The sequence below is a fragment of the Mycteria americana genome, chromosome 26, assembly GCF_035582795.1.
Source record: "Mycteria americana isolate JAX WOST 10 ecotype Jacksonville Zoo and Gardens chromosome 26, USCA_MyAme_1.0, whole genome shotgun sequence".
Taxonomy (NCBI): Eukaryota; Metazoa; Chordata; class Aves; order Ciconiiformes; family Ciconiidae; genus Mycteria; species Mycteria americana.
In genome coordinates this window covers 1,822,400-1,842,012 of record NC_134390.1, presented here as the reverse complement: position 1 = coordinate 1,842,012, position 19,613 = coordinate 1,822,400, and the positions used below count along the sequence as shown (strand labels likewise).

The window sequence follows — 19,613 nt, the reverse complement described above, 5'->3', positions numbered from 1 at the left end:
AACCATGGAATTTGTCACGCGGGTTCAAACCTGCAGTCTGTGCAATGCCGCGTGCTTGTCCGCAATAGTCTTTTCTCCCCTGATGCAGCACAAGTATCATCGACCTACTCAGGCATACCAGGAATTAACGGGTGGATTTTTAAGTAGTAACAGACCCTGACCAGAGAAGCGCACCCTTAGCAAACATCTCTGAGTGGCCACAGACTGCAGTGAGGGCAAGCTCACGCTGCTCCGTGTCCTCTAGAGTCCGGAATAGCAGTTCTTTCAGTCTAAGTCTACATTAAAAAGCAATGTGTCCCAGTAGGAGCAGATGCGTAAGGAATATTTACCAATACTATCTTACCAGATTTCCTACGGAGAGCACATGTTCGAACTCTGGGGTCATAGGATGGTGCTCCATTGCCATGAACAAAGTGTTCAGCACAATACAGATGGTGATGGCCAAGTCAACAAAAGGATCCATGACAATTAAGTTCACTATCTCCTTCAGCTTGATCCAGTACGGGTGGCATTCCCAGATCAAGAACGTGTTGGCAAATTTGTACCAGCAAGGGGGACACTTCCTCTGGGACTCTTCCAGCTCTACAGTTACAGAACAAAACAGCAACAGAGTTCAGTCTTCACCCCTAAGGCTGCTGGATCTGTCTGACGCTCAGCACGGCTAAAATACTGATTTTGCCTGTCCTGAACCTCTCTCGTGTCTCCCTGCTTGCACGACAACTCAATATTCTTGGGCCAAAGACGCGTTTTGCCATATGTACACACAACACTCAAAACACAAGAACTCCAGGGCGCTTGGCAATAGCTTAAGACAAAGAGTCACTAAGCCATCGACCTTAGGACCATGGCCAGTCACGCAGATCGCCACGACAGAAGAGTCAAGTCAAGTCTTTGTACTGAGCTTCGCTGACTTCTCCTTCGTATCTACGCAAGAGCTGCATCGCACCTGCACGAGGTTACCGGAAGTCCAGTTCTAAACCTGTGCGACAGCCCCGCGTGGCTCTTATGATTCAATCCAAATGATTTTAAATGAAGGCATACATTTACCTCAGAACTGATCAAGGTAAAATGGTTTAACTCAAAGTTACAGATTCTAAACTGTCTTTGGTGCCAGTTTTGAAACGACTTAAGTGAATTCTGTGCTGAATGCAGACATGGTCTAAAAGAGGAAATATATGACATAATGCTGCAAAGGATTTTAAACAGGAATAAGCTCATTAAGACAAACTACATCCATTTACAGAAGTCAAACATGATGCTGTGTCCATTTTTTTAATCTGGCTTATTTCAAGTGCTTAGGGACAAAAAAACAAACCAGGAGTTCCCCCCCCCCACTCTACGACTTGCAATGGTTCCATTCTGGCTATACAGCTGTTCATGCTGAAGTTTTATTTTTTATGGGTAGGGAAAGGACCACTGCGCTCTCTTTCTCATTGGTTCTCTGGTTGCTTAGTATTTAGTTGCCTTGGAATTTCTAAAGTTAAAAAAGAGGACCGTAGCACTGTAGCCTGTAGGCGTTTGCGCAGGAGGGAAGCAGCAGCAGAACCTTGCTCTGTTCTAAGTATATTTAGTTTTCATACAATTTTATTGCAGGAGACAGCAGGAATTTGAGATCATCAACCTCATATGGCTGCTGTTCATAAATTCTTGCTGGCTGCTGCATAACGTATTTGGAAATCTCATCTCCGTGTGCTGTCCATTTCAGAATTTCCGTCATGCAGAAGTCCCTTTCTCTTTTGACAGCTGTCACATTGCAGCTCTTAGCGTAGCTCAAATCTTTTTCCCCCATGGACTGTAAGCAAAGGAGGGTCTCTCCAGTCCTTGGGAGATGGCAGAAGACAGAGGAGCTGTATCAGACATTGTCTTACTCCTATAATCTCCACACTGCATATTCGTTATTGTAAAATTACAACTCTTTGTTGTCTTTACCTCTGTATCTATATAATTCAGACGCAAAACCAAGAAAAAGAAAGTCTAATAAACACTTCCGTATCAATAATGACTCAAAAGAAGCAGGTTTAGGCAAAACCAATGCATGACTATGTACTACTTGAAAGCAGGGATAGCTAAATTCTGTATGTCTGAAGGGCACGCGCGTCCTCTGTCAGGTGCCCAAGGCTCAAAACCGATTTCTGCTGTGCAGCACTTGCCCGAACAGACGGGGAAGTCCTGACCGGAGCCCGGTCTCCCCACCCTACACCCTTACAGACCAGCTCTCGCTCTAAGCCCCTAAGCCGCTACGAAGCCATCTCATGAAGTTTAACATCTGGCATCCTCTTGGACAAAGCGAGTGGACGCGTGTGTCCGTACCCGTATTTTGTGACCGGCCACACCTCTGGCCATGCAGAGGGACAGCCGGCACGGCTCCAGCACAAGGAACCCAGGGCAGATGTGTGAGGAACTATCCTACAGCTGCCAGGTGGACGGGTCCTCTGTCTTGCTACAGCACACCACGAGAGGGCAATCGATGCATACATACCGAAAAATACCGAAGGCACACCTTCCAGCCATACCTACCCTCAACAAGGGTATTTGTCAACCCGGTCATTACACTGTTGGTTCGATCCTTTCTTCCATAGGATGCATTCACCTGATCCATCGAGACCAAGAGAGACCCACCGGGTTTCTTTCTAATTTCGATTTCAGTAGTACCCTGCAAAATTCATATGCCGATTAATACAAACTCTTAATCCGCCCAGTATTTTACACGCTATCAGCCTAGAAATATGGCACATATGCCCAAGAGAGAAAAACACCTTTGTTCCCGCTACTCTTCTCACTTTCCTGTATTATGTAAGTGGCCAAACCAAAACTCAAAGCCTCATTTCTGCTAGTACCAGTACTTTGCAGCCTTAGACAAATTAAGGACTACATTTTAAAGAACATTTCTAAGGAAGACTGCTGTAGTACAAAGGAGTTTATACTCTGTACTACTACCACACAGCACAGACAGGCAGTGACTCTTTTAACCGGTCTGCCCTACAACGCGTCTGGTCAGTGTGAACTCCACCCCAGCCTCATTTGAGCCACCCAAATTAATAAGGTTTAGCAACCAAGCACTTGACAGTATCAACATTTATTTCAACACCTGCATCTGAAAATTAGGCTAAAAGAAGCTCGGCCATATCAGTGTCCAAGAACTAACAGGGATTTCTCCCACTCTAGCCCCCTAGGAAGCTGATTTTCGAACGCAGCAGGGACATGAAACCGTGTCTTGACTTCCCCCTTGTGAAGGATCCCCTTGCTCCCCTCAAGCCACAGAGCTCGCCCTGCTAAAGGCACCTCACAGTTTCCCTCCTAAGATTGCTCTGGAAACGCCAGTCCCCGTTTAGGCACAGACAATCTCGTGTGCTAACGGGTAACTGGGGTTTTTTTTTCCTCGTTACAGGAATTTGCCGCTGTCTGCTTGTGAACCAAGGTCTCTGCACAGCCCATGCAGCTCTCCCACCACGACAGCGACTTCCTTGCTGCAAGTTAAACTCTCTCTACGTACAGAGTTAGCAAAATAGCTGCTAAGTAATACTTTCTCTTTTACGGATGCATCATGCAGATCACTATTCCTACCACATTCATGCTGCGTTAGAAAGAGAATTAAATACCGAAGCAAAACATTGTATTAACATGCTAACTAGGGAAGGAAAAAAACCAGGTAGCAACTGATGCTTAACATAACTAATTAAGGTCAAACAGGTTGCAAGAATTGAAATAACTTAAAAAAAAAATAGCTTGGAATTCATAGGCACGGTAACCAGACTTTTCTCAGAAACAATTGATTTACGTATCTCTCAAATTACGTTGTTTCAATCTTATCCAGATTCTTTTACGCCCTACTAACTAATATTCTATTTTTGGAGCTTTGTTTCTCTCCTGCATTCTGAAACGTTGATCCACTAAAAAGGTTACTCGATACCAATTCAATCAACTAATTACAAAAAGTCACAGTCAAGGAAAATCCAAAAATTAAAAAAAAAAAAATTTTTTTTAAATCCTTATTTTACTAACAGCTTCCCTTACAAAATTTAGTGAAGGCTGAAAGATTGTTTGTATTTCCCTTTAAATCCCCAAATATTTTCTCTTATTGTGCAGAACATTTGCAACAAACTTGGGTTGGTTTCCCCACTCCCAGGCTTTAAACAGCTCCTTAGGAATTGCCCCGACTTACACCAAGGGTTCCTACTACTATTAGCCCTTGAATTAAGGACTCGATTCCAAGCCTTTTTTTCCCAGGAAGCCAGGGGGAGGAGGAGGTGGGTCACCGAGTTTGAGAAGGAAAGAAAAGGGAAGTTAAAGCACAGGGTGTTTAATCCAACGCAGACTTTATCGTCTGCGGTCAGACAGACCGACTCTCATTCCGCCAGGGTCTCTGGTTCACTCGAAGGGCGGCATACAGGAGAGGAGCAGAGGACAGACCGCCATGCCTATGCTATCTACTCATGGACTTCCTTACACTGTCATCGGTAGCCGCCTTATCTATTTTCACCTCAGGCAGAAGGCGTCCCCCAGGCATGCTGGAAGGTGGGCCACCGATGAGGGACACCACGCCGTTACAATCCACCGTGCTGTTCCTCTTCACGTTTCGGCGGAGGTTGGGGAAAATCCGCGAGGACCGGCTGCCTTGGCTGTAGCCGCTGTAGCCGCTGTAGCTGCTCCTTCGATCGCGACCGCGGATGGGGATGAAGAGGGAGTCTCTCCTGCCTTCGCTTTCCTCCACTGTGCTGTGTTCGTCATCGGCGAACTCGTTCTCTGAACCTGGGTCACGAAATCGCCCTTTGTAGCTGAAGATGCTGCTCTTGCTATTGTGTCGGGAGAGAAAAGGGGAGCCTGGGATACTGAGGAGAGACTAGGAGGGAGAAAAGAAAGAATGACAACAGAGTGAATAGTATGGAAAGCAAGCACTGCAGTGCCCGTCAAGCGCTGCTAAAGTGGTTTCACTCCCTCTCCACATCTACGCAAACCATCACCACTTAGTTGTCGGCTATACTTTAAGAGTTGTTCACTCTTGGCTGGCTGCGCTACATCGGTGAAGAAGTTATCTGGTTCGATTCACCACCCTCAGGGACAATTTCTGCCAGGGCAAGCGTGTGCAAGGGCTGTAAACTTGGGCCGTAAGTGTCCTCCTGATTCGCTGCAAGTTTAAGAAGGTGGGCAGATTCCTTTGACACGCTAATCGGGATCTAAACTAGAATATTATCCCGACTACAAGTAAGCATAAACGTGAGCGAAGAAAATGAAAACTACCTGGTTCATGATGGAAAATTTCCTTCCTAGCCTGTTATCTGGTAGCCTGAATGCTTTCCTCCTCATGCCGTCCTCAGATTCAGACTTGAACACCTTTTCATTGTCACACTTCTCCTCTCCTTCCGACAGTTCCTTGTCCTTTCGTTTTTTCCTCCTATTTCGACGCTCCTTAGCGCTCTTGGAACTGAGCTTGGAAATCTCCGAAGAGCTCCGAGACATCCTCCCCCCACCGTCATCTTCCACAGCATCTTCAGAGACTGTCCCTGCTGAAGTGACCATAGCAGCAGCCTGAGGGTGTAGGCAAGAGAAGGGAAAAATAAATCAGATCGTACCATGATTAATACTCCATTCTCTGCTTTAAGGAAGAGTGTGGCTTAATGCATGTAAGTACAAGTTTTTGGGGCAGGACTCTCGAGAAGCTTACATCTTCTCTTGGAAGAAACCTGCAGCCAGGACTTGTAAAAATTTTTACAGTCTACTTTTGCAGGTAGTAAAATCTCTCAGCTTTGTTTATAAGCATTTGATGAAGGTCCAACAAAGATATACTTGCCTGTCTTGCAAAGATATTCCCACACTTAACTAGGAACTCTGGGAACATTTAAGATTGCCTTAACAGAAGGGAGTTTTCCAGTACAAAATAAACACAGCAAGCTTGCATATAATTCAGGAAAAACAAGCAGCAGCAGGGAAGGGCTAGTGCACAACGCCAACCCCAGTCAGCAGAGGACGTGATGCCAGGGCAAGGCAGCCGTGGCATTGCTGCATTATTTGATTATACACCCCTGCTCTGTAATAACAGGCAAAGAAATCTTAAAATATGTAAATGCATCCAAAAATATACAATCAAAACACTCACCTGTGCTTCTTCCTGCTGCTTCTTCAATTGTTCTAACATGGCCTTAAATTCTGCCTCCTTCTGCTCTGCCTCCTCCAATGTGGCCTGGTTCTGCTCTTCGTAAGCCATAGCCACCACAGCCAAAATTAGATTAACCAGGTAGAACGATCCCACAAAGATCACCAAGACAAAGAAGATCATGTAGGTTTTCCCTGCTGCTCGTAAGGTCTGGAAGTAGAAAAGAACAGTAGAGGGAAGAGAAAAGGAAAGGGGAAAGCGATTTCAGAGTGACACCCGATACGTGAACCGATCCCAAGTTTCTTGGCCTGAATGCTTCTAAGAAAATATAGCGGTGCTGAATATTTAACATCTCAGCACTTCCACTGCAAAGCACTAAGACACTGCACGTTCATTAGCCATAAACACAAAAGGTGACATCCCTCCTCTTCTCTTAAGGGAACATCCAGCGGATGCAAACGGAAAATGATTCAGAAGTACAGTGTGAAACTCAATGCTTAGACTCCCTTAAAACAAAACAAAATAGAAGAAAAGCCATTTCAGCAAGGTCCCCAAACCATCCTCAGGTTACAAGGAAACGCTCTGCCCTCCAAAGCGCCCGAGCACCTTCGGTGAGCGGAGCTGAACTGCTCACAATCTTCTGCAGCAGGCGGTCAGGTTCTTCCAGAATTAATTCACAGTTGAGCTGTAGGCAGGCTGAGGACCTACCAACCCTTCTGGACTCAAAAGCACAACACGCGCTTACAGGTAAGGTCCCCGTCCTCCTCAACACGCAATATCTCATGGTGCAGCTTTACTTGTAGACACTCTTTCAGATAGGAGGAATAAAATAAAGCTTGTCATGTTTTCCTTTCCCGTACTGTCCCCAAATTCTCATCTTGTATAACACCGAAGCAAAGTGTTTACTTACTAATTGATACAAGTTTTCCCAAAAGTCCTGAGTCATAAGGCGAAATAAAGCCAGAAAAGCCCAGCTGAAAGTGTCAAAGCTTGTGTAACCGTAGTTCGGGTTCCGTCCTGCTTTCATGCACGTGTAACCCTCCGGACATTGACTGTGAAGAAGACGACAGCCATTTCAGGGCATCAAGGCAGTAAAAGGGGATAGAGCAAGTTGACAACATGCACATTATCCATGCTTACGGAGATTTTTCACAACCCTCGTAACAAATGGCGTGCATTTTGCTTTCCACGTCAAGTAAGAATAGCAGACAAGGAGACTGACAGACAGGATTTCAGAAAAGCCCTGTTATCTTTGTGCTACGGAAACAAGATGCGGCAATGCGAGGCTCTTCACCCAGCGTGAGCCAAAAGGAGTAGCTTTTGCCACAAGTGTCTTTAGAGCTGAAGGACTGGGTGAAAAACCAATTGGAGGCAATAGCACGTGGAAAGTTTCCATTTCTGGACCTCCATCCCTTACTTCTCTGATGATTCTTATGATCGGATTCAGAGGGAAATAATCCCACTAGTAATCATCATTAGACGTACCTGCCTCTTGAGATGACGTGAAAAATATCAGCTTACATTGTGTTAGTCAAACAGATAGTAACAATGGATTAATAATTAGATTAAGAAACGTGGAAACCCTTCACATGTGAAATAACACCAGAACCAACAAAGGAAGCAACAGGAAATATTCCAAAGGTTTTGCCATCAGTAGCCAACATCAACGGTAATTAGAGTCTCTACTTTTAATAAAGCTCAACACTCACCCTGCATCTGAGCTGTTACCACAGAGCAAAGGATCAGGGGCGCCAGGAATTATGTAAAAATTTGCTGAAGAAGATGAAAAAGAAAAGATTACATGCACACACATATGGAGTTAGAGGATTTAACATACTATAAAATCCTTCGCTTAAGGGCCCTCTAGATCCCCTACTGATAAATTTATCAGTAAACTAACTCAGCTTTAAATAACATTAGCCCCACTGACTGTGCCTGAGTTTAAACACCTTTCTGGAAGTCAGTATAGCATTTTGAATAAGGATTTAAAACTAGCTGACTGCACAGCAGAGAAGCTCAAAGTGAGAAGGGAGGAAGAAATTAAGTTACAAAAACTCGGAGGCTGGTTCCTTGATCATCCACAGCATCATTTACAGCTCGGAAATCCTGCCGGCGTGGAAGGATGCTGCAAAGCAGAAACGGGTACCAACAACTTCATGTGCATTCTCTGAAGAACTCAGCAAAACTACGTGAAGGACCTGACATTCAGCCCAGGGGTTTAACTGGGCAGAGTTACTTCCTTTTCACCGTATTGAAACAGTTTTATCGGAAACAAAACAGGAAAAAAAAAAAAAAAAAAGGCATTTTTGACAAAATCTTTATTTAGCTAAAAGAGCACGGCCAAGACCTTCTAAAGGATGAACCCAACTAGAAACACCTTAACAAGGCCAGGTTTCTAAAAACTGAAAAATAGCTGAGCAAGGGGTTTTTACTGCGCAAAGCTGGACACACCACATCATAAGCCAGGTCAGAAATCCTGGTCAGCAGCATTAAGTCAGGTAAGAAGGTTTTAGGGAGTATCACTGCAGAAATACCTACACATATTGTTGGTGTATTCCTCCCAGTCAAAGCCCTTAGAGCCGTTATCCAGAAAAGTCTCATTCACATTAATTGGCCATATCACACACTTGTTCCTTAAATTGCCCATAAACAGCTGCAACCCGATCAGAGCAAAGACACTGAGACAAAATACTGTCAAGATCATTACATCTGACAGCTTCTTCACAGACTGAATTAGGGCACCCACAATGGTCTTCAAGCCTGCAGAGAAGAAAACAAGACTAGAAATCACTCCTGTAGAATGAAGAGACATCGAAAATTCAAATACATACAGTACCTTACGACCGCTATATGGTGGCAAAAGGTTGTTGCTACAAAATGGCCGGGTTCCTGGGAACCACCACTCGCATTCAGGTTTTTCCCACACAGTACAATAAAGGCGATGAATGAACCAAGCTCACCGGTTTCGACGGTGAACTAGCAATAGTTAGAACAAAATAAAATACCAACGTGCGTCCCTGACAAGATCTGAGCCTTGCAGCAGGGGATGCAAAGCGTACTCAGGAGTCACTGCCGTGAAAGCAGGGTTTGTCTAAAGAGATGTTAAATTAAGATACACTGCTACAAACCTCTCCACGGACACATTTAGTTGTGTTTAAGCTTGGCTTATTGGCACAAACTACGACAACTGACGAAGATCAAATACCTTTCGAACTGTCTACATCTTAAGTTGCTGCTGCTTAACTAAACCATTTCAGCACATCCCCTTTCCTTGCGGGAGCCGAATCCTGCGTTTAGATCATGGGTTTTGTTACGGGTAGGGCAGGATTTCATCCAGAGTGCTGGCTCTTTGGGTTCTACCAAGGCCGTCGGGATCATTAATAGGCAAGGCTCAATAATAAAAGTAAGCTCAGGCATAAGCCGAGAATCCTGCCGGTTTCCCAAACCAGTCTGGTCCGTCCATGAACTGGGGGAAGAACGCGGCACTAATGCTGTCAGGAGACAGGTCTAAACCAGCAAGAATTTGGGATGCAGGAACAATACAGTATTAGGGCCCTTTAATTAGCCTTTCTGATGTTAAGTAGGATGATCTTGCATTCGTAAATGAGTAGTGAAGGAGGCTGAAGGGAGGAAGGAGGGAAAAAAAAAAATCACAGATCCAGCTAAATTTGAGGCTAGTCAGATCCAGGTGCAGGTTTACCCTGCAATAAACCTTTGACAAGAAACCTTTCTATACCAACAGAGGTTTGCTCCACTTCAGGAACGTAAAGATTCAAAAAAATACATAAATAAAAAGGAATTCTTACGGAGGAATAATTTCTTAAAATGCATTTTACTTCAATCTTCAAAACTTTTAATCAATGCCAAAGCCTCACTCCAATACATAGCAGTTTTTGGCTGTTAGTTCTGGCAGACAAATAACCACGACACCGCTCGCTCGCATGCTCATCTCCATTGCTCACATACGCACGGCTCTGCACATGCAGCCCCGTCCGCCAGCCTCTGGGTTTCTGGTTTGTATGCTGCTCTCTCACAGGCACGTAAGGAGAACGGGGCTTTGACCCAAGATGAGAAACTGGCAGCAAGAGCGTTCCCAGTCCAGTCACAGGACAAACACAACTTCAACAGCTTTCAGCTGAAGCAATCGCCTTCGTACTGCACATCCAGGTTACCCCGGGAGCCGTGGCACAGGCTGGCAGGGCACGGAGACTGGTGGCATTAGTCAATTAAAATACCAGTAACTCAGGTGCCAGTAAAAAGCTTTAGACCACCACAGAGTTTAATATGGCCTACCAAGCCATAACATGAAAGCAATATTTTAATGTTTTAGCTCACAGGTGTCACGCAAATCCATGCAGACCCTCTACCTGCGTGGAATTTTTTCCAGTGGCATGTCATATTCTGGTAATATTTCCCATTTTTATCTTGTCTAAAAAACACCCTGAGGATAATTCCAATTATTGACAGAAGAGGTAGTTAGCACTCGTCATGATGAGTTTCTCATTAGCTCAGCACAGCGTTAAAATTCCCATTCCATTACATGCGCTGAAGCAGAAGGGGAACCCCTTTATATTTTAATATTAAGCGTATTCTAAAACTCCCTTCTTCTCCGAGACATGCTAACACCAAAACCCATAAAGAGCACTCTATGCCTAAGCTCATATTAAATAACCCAAAAGGCTAATTACACAAATGCTTTACATTCCTCGTATCCTTAGTCACAAAATCCAGCGGGGAGCAAGGTTTGTGCTTTACCTACGTGCTGCAGAACCGCAGCTGGGGCAACCCCGCCCCGGAGCCTAACCGAAACAAATAGCCCAGGTTTTGCCATTTACAGTTCCAGCCCCGGATGAGTTCAGCGTGCCCAGCGCTCAAACAGGGTGCCCTCGGCCGCGTGCAGCAAATCGCCCCTTTAATAAAAGTGGGCAGCAAATCAGCCCTTTAGGAAAAAGCATGGCTGCGCCGAGCTTAGAAGGGCTCAGATCCACCCCCCTGGCTCTCATGTGAAATAAAAGGAAACCTCCATTAGTTTGGAGTAGTGTGGAGAGAACGATACAAAGCTGAACTGTTCTGCTCCTTTCCATAGGAAGACACGGCATGCTGTCACGCATTTAGTCACCAGCTCGTTAAAGTTGCATCATCTTCACTTTGCTACGATTATGAAAGCAAACCACATACGAAACTTATTTGAACATCGATGCTGTTCTTTGAGCAAGCCAGTTAATACCTGTAGCAGGCTGACAGAATCGCAACTGCACTTCAGCTCCGTCTAGTGCACTGCGAACAGCCACTACCAAATACCTTTTGCTCTTGTCTGCGCGCTGCCAAACATTAAGGAAGGCTAAGTAAGAACATTACTCTAGCATACTCTCATTCGGTGCAAGGAAAGCAGGTGCCACTTAAGAACATCATGCACAACAGCCATGTACATCTGATGGGTTTAGCAGTCTGGAATGGGGACAAAAGTGATGGGCCCCTACAATCCCACAGTCCCTTTTCTGGCAAACGTATATGCAAGTGTAGCCTGAGAAAGCAAAAGAACCATTATCGGTTAATGCATTAGGAAACAAACCACAAAGAAATAGGAGACCAAAACTCATCAATTGATTATTTAGGGTGCCTACCTTGAGACAGGTCAAGCACCTGAAAACTGGACAACTACAGATGCTTCGGTGCCTATGAAAATTGAGTCTGGGGCTTGACCTTAACATTAGGGACGCTTTTGAGAAACCGTCTGCACAAGACTTTTCTATACAAGAACTGAGGATCAGAATCGTATTCTCAGTCCGTAACGCCTCTGTGGTCTCATACAATAAAGGAAGGGCCATTGCTTATCCTTTGACACCCAGATTGAGTCAAGAGTCTAGAAGTAGCTTTGCAAGCGACGGCCCTGCAAAGTCCAGCTCTGGGGGTGGCACGTGAAATGGGCAGGTCTATGAATTAGGACTTCTGGCTTACTGAACGCACAGTCAGTACTTTGGGCCACACACTATTGCATTAATAGCTGACAACCGGTTCCACTACAACATACAAATGCAAAAGCTGGTAGTGCCAATGCTCCGTGGAGCTTAATCTATCTCAAAATGGCAGCATCAACCCTTTCTGAAGAGGGGGAGGCAAGCTTATTGTCATTACCTGGAAGACAACCTGCCCCAGGATCCCATCAGACCACGTCACTGGAGTAGCCTCACGCAGAAAGGTTTTAATCTCGGTGGGGTTTTGCTCACTTGCTTTACAAACTTATTCCTGAAACAACTCTAGAAACACTGATGATAACGGGATGACTCACTGAGCAAGAAACCGTTCGGCCTGAGGAGGAAGGGAGTGCCTTTGTTCATCTGAATAAAGGGGATCCTTTATTCATCTGGAACTAAACTTTAGGCCTGGCTTTCGTTTCAGAGATCGGATAGCCACATGCCTACACAGGGATAAAGAAGTACGGGAACAGCAGACTGTTCATCCCCTAATTTGATGGCCCAGAAGCCTTAATTTCAAACTACTCTGCTTATACAGACTGCAAAGCCCATCAAAAATATCCCAGTGCCATTTCTGAGAAATAAGCAATGCAGGACGGGAGGGGAGAGATGGAGAAGAGATACACGCAAGACCAGCCTTTAATGCTTAATGGTTCTCACCTGGAATAACAGAGATAGTTTTCAAAGCTCGGAGAACTCTGAAAGTTCTCAATGCTGAGACATTCCCAAGGTCCACAAACTCTGTGACATATCTGCAATGAGGGAGGTCACACACAAAAAACACAATGACAATACACACACCAAAATAAAACAACAACTACAGACAAAGCAATACATCACTCACAGGGGCCTGTACCCAACAGCTAACACCAACCGGAGGCCGCCTTACCTGGAATTACAGAAATAGTTTTCAAAGCTCTCAGAACCCTGAAAGTGCGCAGAGCTGAAACATTGCCTAGGTTTACAAACTCTGTTATATACCTGCAGAATTAAACCAGAGTTAATGGCACCGTTGGGGTCACCTTCCTTTTCATATAGTTGTCTGTTTGTAGGAAACAGCTTGTAATTTAAAATGCTTCAAATTTGGCATTTAAAAGAGAGAGGCAGAAAATGTCAGAGCCAAAACACAGTTTAAGTCTCTCCACGCTGCAACCGGCTTGTGCAGGTGCACGGTTAGATACCTGCATTCTCGCCTATATAGGACCTGAAACTTTAATGCCCTCTCTACAGAAGGAGGTAATTGTAAAACCATCCAATATGCGAGGAGACGTGGTGATGTCCCCTCGGTTCGGTGGTTTCAGGTATATTCGCTTCACTTCGTGCTTTTAATAAAGCACGATCGTCTTTTGCTTTCATTAGTGTCCTTCGTTCTAATCCTTTATGCTTTACTACCTGTTTGTGAGCCACAGGTAGGTGTGATTAGAACCCATCTTACAAGGGGATAAACCTGATACACAGAGGATAAGAGGCTTAGCGCAACGTTAACGGAGTCGTATTTTACCACAACTTAGAACAGAATATTTCCTCTGTGCTGTCTGGGGAGAAACATGGTATGAAAAAGCAAAGAAATGCACAATATTCAAGATTCTTCCTAGTGCAGAAAGGCCTCAGGTGCTTCATAAAACTTAGACCCTGTTAGTGGGATTTAAATAACGCGCAGGCTTGCTCTAGCCCTTGACACAAAAAAGGATTTTATTTGAAGTCTACAGGCAACCTCACTGGAAATAAGGAGGTTACAGAGTTAGCTCAGCTAGAGATTTAGCACATTTATTTAAGACCAATGCGTCGGGCCTTTTAAAGCTGGCACGCTCTTACTTGTTAATTTATCAAGAAACAAAGGAAATAACCAATTCACAGGTTGAATCCGATCTGTGTGCACAGAACCGGGAGCCTCACCCACGCAGGCGTGTTTACACTGCGTGCAGCAGATCCCCGTCTATTCTGAAGTAAAACTAAAGCGTCAGTGAGCTACTGGTTATTTGCCTTTTGTGTACAATGTCCAACTCTTTGCATATAATTTAAATACACGACTAAAAGGCAAGTAGAAAAAGAGCAGCAATTCAGGAAAATCAACAACCTTGGGTGCAGAATCCAGCCCCAAAAAAAAGGCATTTTAGACGATTAAAGCATTTTACTACAATTAAATTCAATTGCTCTGAACCCTTGAAAATTAGGCTCCTGAACCTCCCTACGTGATCCCTCAGTTTTCATCGGCCGTTGTTGACTACAGGAGCCCAAACATGCACACGTGCAATATTCCAAAAAACAAATGTAAAAGGGGAAAAAAAAAAAAAATCTCTTCCCCCAGCGCCTCAGACTACCAGTGACATACACCTGCTTTCCATCAGCGGTACTAAACCGAAGCAACGCTCAACGCAGGCCAATAAGGAAAAAACCAGAAATCTAGCGTGCATCTCCTGGTTCAGCTGTGAATTCAGACATCCCCGTGAATCCTCATTATCAGAGCAATGTAAGCTGATCTGGCACAAGAGAAAAGAACGAGGAAGGCAAATAAAGTGTCTCCTTCGTTGGAAGGCACCTTCACTGGCAACGGGTTAATAACCGTTCAGCCTTAAGTCGCAGCCCGGGAAATTTTAACATGCAAGCCCAAGGAGGGAAGGAGTGGTAGAGACTAGAATTTAAAGATGTTTGGCTCCCAGTCCTACGCTTAACAGAACAAGCTGCCACTCTGGCATGTGAGCAATCTAAAATGCCAGGCACTATTATAAAGCCTTATATTAATAAAGGCAGCTTTCAGAAAAGGCTGCTTTTTTGGTATTTTTTGCAGCAGCAACTCCACTAACTCCATGGAGCTGCATTTTAGATCTGTGACTCCGTGTCAGGCTAAAGCTTTCTTTTGAAAAATCAAGAAAGAAATCTTTTGGGGATTTGCTTCAGTTTTCCTTGATTTGTTTTTTCCTTGATTTGTTTTTTCCTTACACACCCACCCTCTTCCTAAGGTCTCATCCCCTCCCGTATGCCACAAATACCTGAAATAATCCGAAAACACAACTTACGCCATCATGATCACACTGAAATCTAGCCAGTTCCATGGATCACGTAGGAAAGTAAAGCCATCTATACAGAAACCTCTTGCAATAATTTTCACAAGTGATTCAAATGTATAAATACCAGTGAATGTATACCTGTTATGAGGAAGAAAGAGAGCCGCACTGAGAAGTTTGTAGAAATGTCATTTTAGTCATGAAAAAAGATTAATTACAAACACTTTTGTCTAAACAAAGTGGATATAAAAGACGACTTGTATTCATGCTAACTTAAAGGTGAGTAGGAACAGATTTCTCAATAGAAGAACAACAACATTCTGTCAGATTCTTAAAAACACAAGAAGCGTTACTTACTCCACATTCTTCGACCATTCAGGTGGGTTACTAAAAGTCATGAATACACAGTTGGTCAAAATAGTGCACATAATGATCATGCTAAATACTGTAGAACAAAGTCAAGGATCAAAGGGACACTAGCGTGGCTCTTTACGTCAGCTTACAGCTCCCTAAAGATCACTGTACCGCAACAAAATTCAACAACCATTTCCAGTCTGTTCTGTGTACTACAGCTAAGAGCCAAGGTGCTGGCAGCAGTCATGGCAAATAAGACCAGGAGCAACTATGTATAAATAGTATCTTTACGTCACCATTCAATTTATTTTATATTTTCTGGTATGTCTCAGCCATTCAAAAATCACCCGCCTTAATGAAAACGGCTCCCCAGATAATTCCATCTACTCAGTAACATCAAAATATATTGGCGGCTAATATATCCGACAGGAAAGCAGCGTTTGCCATCCATGGACACCTAGGATTTAGCTTGGAGAAAACCTTACAAATCTTTCCAAACATCTCTGCTCCCTCTGGGTGTTCAGGATCTCGTGTGCCACGGTTGCAGATGGAAGGTGCTGGACTGATTCAAGGAGCATTACAGGGACAGCACAATTTCAGAGTTAGAAGTTTGAGTGGATTTTAACTACTGATTTATTAGCAGAATGGTGAAATCCAGGATCAGATCCAGAGCTGTTTGACTTCCAAAACTGTTTAAGCAGACTCAAACGGATCTTAGATCAAGGCCCAAGATCCACTGCCAGCATCTCGGTCTCAACCTGACAGCTCTGCGTCTCTCAGCTGCGTCCCAGCACGTCCAGGGGGGAGGAGAGTCTACGAGAAATAACACAAAGAAAACGTTCCCAGCCTCAGATCCCAAGTCGACTTTGAAAAGATGGAAAAGCTTTTTCTTCAGATGAGATGCAGGGAGTAAATCTACAGAAGCCTCTAAACCACCAAATGGACGTGTTTCCGTTTCAGAGTCACTTTCTAAAAATAAATAAATAAACAGGGCAAAGCAGCTCATTCAATGTACGACTATTTTTTTTTTCCTCTCTCCTAATAACACATGCAGATGATGTTTCTGAAGCTATCAGAGCTGTCTGAAGCCCTGCAGTGGAACATTTTGGAATAGCCTTGCCATTAGAAGGAAGGTTGAGAGATGCCAAAAGAGCACGAAATTAGTCAGCGTCTAATTACATAGAAGGTATCTTTGGCTCCTTCTCCAGATACTAATTCTATTTGACCATTTTAGCAGCTAGTTAAAGCTCAACTCCTCTTCACGTGAAGCATAACCTTAAATCGTATCTGTTCCAAAACTTATCAATGTCTGCACTGATGGGAGAACGGACACAGATAGGTACAATCTAGCAGGGAAAATAAATGAAAAGTTTACTTGGCTGGGCATGTCCAAAGCACCATGCTTTTTCATTCAAAAAAAGCACTTTTTTTTTTAATTAACTTCAATCCAACTTCACCAGGTGCAGAACTGTAATTCATAGACGCAATTTGAATGGAGCAATAAGACAACAGGCAAGAGATTTTTCAACAAATACACAAAGGCAAAAATAACTCCGTAATAAAAAGGATATGAATGTATCAAAATTTTAATAGCTATTCTTCTAAACAGATTAAAAGGACTTAAAATGTACAAGGCAGGTGTGGCACTAAATCGGAAGAGTGTTTTCCCTCTGTTTAGTACTACAAAGGTCTGTAGAGAAACAGAGAAAGAAAGAAAGAGAGAGAGAGAGAGTTAATGCATGAAAATCAAAGCATGAATTGTACAAAAAAAGACGAACCACTTCCATGGTAAAAAATAGCATTTTCTGCTTTTTTAAAGAATAATCTCCTTTATGAAGTTCCCATTAGGATAAAACATACCTACCAGTACATCATGAATAATTCTACTCCAAACCATCCATTTTCCTAGACACCTCAGACAGAGCAGAAGCAAAATCCCCCATCCAAGAGCGCACGTTTTCATCACGCGAGGGTAGAAGCACCACTATCCCTATCTAATAGATAAGAACCGAGGCCCAAGGCAACTAAGGACCAGTTCGGGAGCAGAATTAGCAGCTGAACCCAGACTCGGCGCCGTTGCCCAGCGCACAAGGCCGTCTTGATGGCACAGTGTTTGCGCAGCCTGTGCCTCCTTCCCAAACCTCGCTAACAGCTACCACAACGAATCGTGTTTTTACAAGACAGCACCTCACCTGCAAAGAAAGATTGACAGGTAAGCAGGAAGAAAATGTCATGGTAGAGTCCCCCACCCCAGCAGACACAAGGCAGATACCCATCGTCCCCGCTCATTGGCAATTTTGAGCACGTTCCACGTTGGTGCACCAACTCCAGGCACAGTCATGTGCTCTCATTGCCTTTAATTAGCGAGATGTTAAGGTTCGCTACTTTATACAGAACCTGTGGAATGAATCATGTAAACGTGAGGCAGAATCGATCTCATCTCTCCATCACCAGCCTTAAAATACAGACCCACTATTTCATCTCCCCGCTAGCGAACATGCATATCAAAAAGCACCGGGAGAATCACACGCAGCCATCTGGAGAGGCAAAATTAGAACTGTGGTTGCTTAATACCAGCACACTCAATGCACCTACCACTCAATTTGAAGGAAAAAAAGCAATTTGCGTGCACTGAAAAGCTAAAGCCCTTTCCCTGGCACCGTTTTCCCATTTTACATTCCCTCCGGGATGCTGCAGCATCGGCGAGGCAGGATGAACCCCAGACCGCTGCGGGGGAACGGGGCAAAGCCGGACTCGCTGCAGGCTCGGTCCCCGGCACCAGCCCACCGTTTGGCACAGCCCCGAGCCTCCCAGAGTCCAACACAAGGGAATCCACAAGGGCTTTCTGCCAACGCAGTCACTGTGCTTCCCCAGGAGACTCACTCTTATGAAATTTGTCATCTCCCTCCTAGTAAGTGAAACAACGTATTTTAGCTCATTTGGCTAAATTAGACCATTGAGCAGTAAATTATTTGAAAAGGAAATCAAAATCAGATTGTGGCTCAGCACTGAGTGAGAAAGATTAGTTAGCATAACCACTAATGCATCTCCCAACAAAAGCACTTTAAAGACAACCCTGGACAGCTCTTAAATTGCAGCATCAAGAATTAATGAACAGGTTACCTTGGCATGTAACAATATTCTAAAAGGCCGTAAGTTTTTCAAAATTGTGGATTACAGAGTGGTCAAGGGACGCCCGATTTTAAGAACCAGCTGCCCCTCCTTCCCTGGCACCACAAACTTTTCAAGACTCACATACCATTCATTTTCAAATCTTCTTTCACCGTCCCCCGCAGAGGCTCCGGATCAGGATACCCATCGCACCGGGATGCTCACGGGCTTCAGCTGTGTCCCTAGCACAACACTGAGCTCTCAACTCTACCACACCTTTTAAGCCACAAAACCTCTGACGTGACTGTGCTGAACATTATGTGGGCACAAGGCGAGCTGGACAAAGACAGAAATTCCCCAAAAAACCCATGCAGAGGTTCTGTGAGGCGGCTCAGTTCCACCACACCTCCATTTCCACATGGGAAAAATCACTGTGCAGGAGCCCTATGGTTTGCACAGATACGGCTCAGCAAGGCAGAAGTAAAACCGTTCTTCACATGGAAACACAGGTACGTGCATGCTGCTTCACAGATGTAAGCCAACCCAAAGGCTTTAGACCTGTACCAGAAGAGCAAGCCAGACTCAGTCGGGGAAGGTGGATGTACACTGCTCTACGTGGAGGGGCAGAGACTGTTTGCCTTGGCACGCTGGAGTGATTACATGGAAACGTAACATTTTCAATAGCTGTTTCACAAGGATCGACCCAGAAATTTGGCATTCCCTGTTGTAATATAAGCTGTTTCACCCAATGATCAGGGCAATCGCCTACCAACCATGAACTCCACATTCCGCTTGCCAGCTTAGTCCTTCATCTATTACATGACCTTACCCCAGCTTTCTCTTTTTAGACCATAGTGCTTGTTGAACTTATTCCTGTCTATAAAGCCCATCATAACTGGGTCTCCCAGTACAACCGTAACACAAATAAGGTGCCGTACATTCCAGCCTGCTCATCGATTCCGATGGTTCCAGGATCCGCTGCTCCACTTCCCTTGTGTATCTTACAAAATCCTGGGTAAATCTCTGCTTGGCCTTCTCAATAGAAAGAAGAGCACAAAAGCCAAAAAGTGTTTGGCA

At 44.4% G+C, this 19,613-nt stretch overlaps 1 protein-coding gene across 3 annotated transcripts in view; it reads right to left on the bottom strand.

The window, feature by feature from the left end:
• SCN8A (sodium voltage-gated channel alpha subunit 8) overlaps nt 1-19,613 on the bottom strand; it is a 57,807-nt gene that overhangs the window by 21,128 nt on the left and 17,066 nt on the right. For 2 of the 3 annotated variants that reach the window (XM_075525634.1, XM_075525635.1), the window contains exons 1-11: nt 15,429-16,113; nt 15,084-15,212; nt 12,727-12,818; nt 8,630-8,851; nt 7,801-7,864; nt 7,002-7,143; nt 6,095-6,301; nt 5,239-5,526; nt 4,481-4,840; nt 2,518-2,653; nt 344-582 (exon numbers count right to left, since the gene is read on the bottom strand). In XM_075525634.1, the coding sequence (XP_075381749.1) occupies nt 344-582; nt 2,518-2,653; nt 4,481-4,840; nt 5,239-5,526; nt 6,095-6,301; nt 7,002-7,143; nt 7,801-7,864; nt 8,630-8,851; nt 12,727-12,818; nt 15,084-15,212; nt 15,429-15,508 (1,959 nt within the window). In that variant the 5' untranslated portion in view covers nt 15,509-16,113. Of the gene's footprint in view, nt 1-343; nt 583-2,517; nt 2,654-4,480; nt 4,841-5,238; nt 5,527-6,094; nt 6,302-7,001; nt 7,144-7,800; nt 7,865-8,629; nt 8,852-12,726; nt 12,819-15,083; nt 15,213-15,428; nt 16,114-16,996; nt 17,116-19,613 lie in introns of those variants that run through there. The other variant, XM_075525636.1, reaches the window with a different exon arrangement.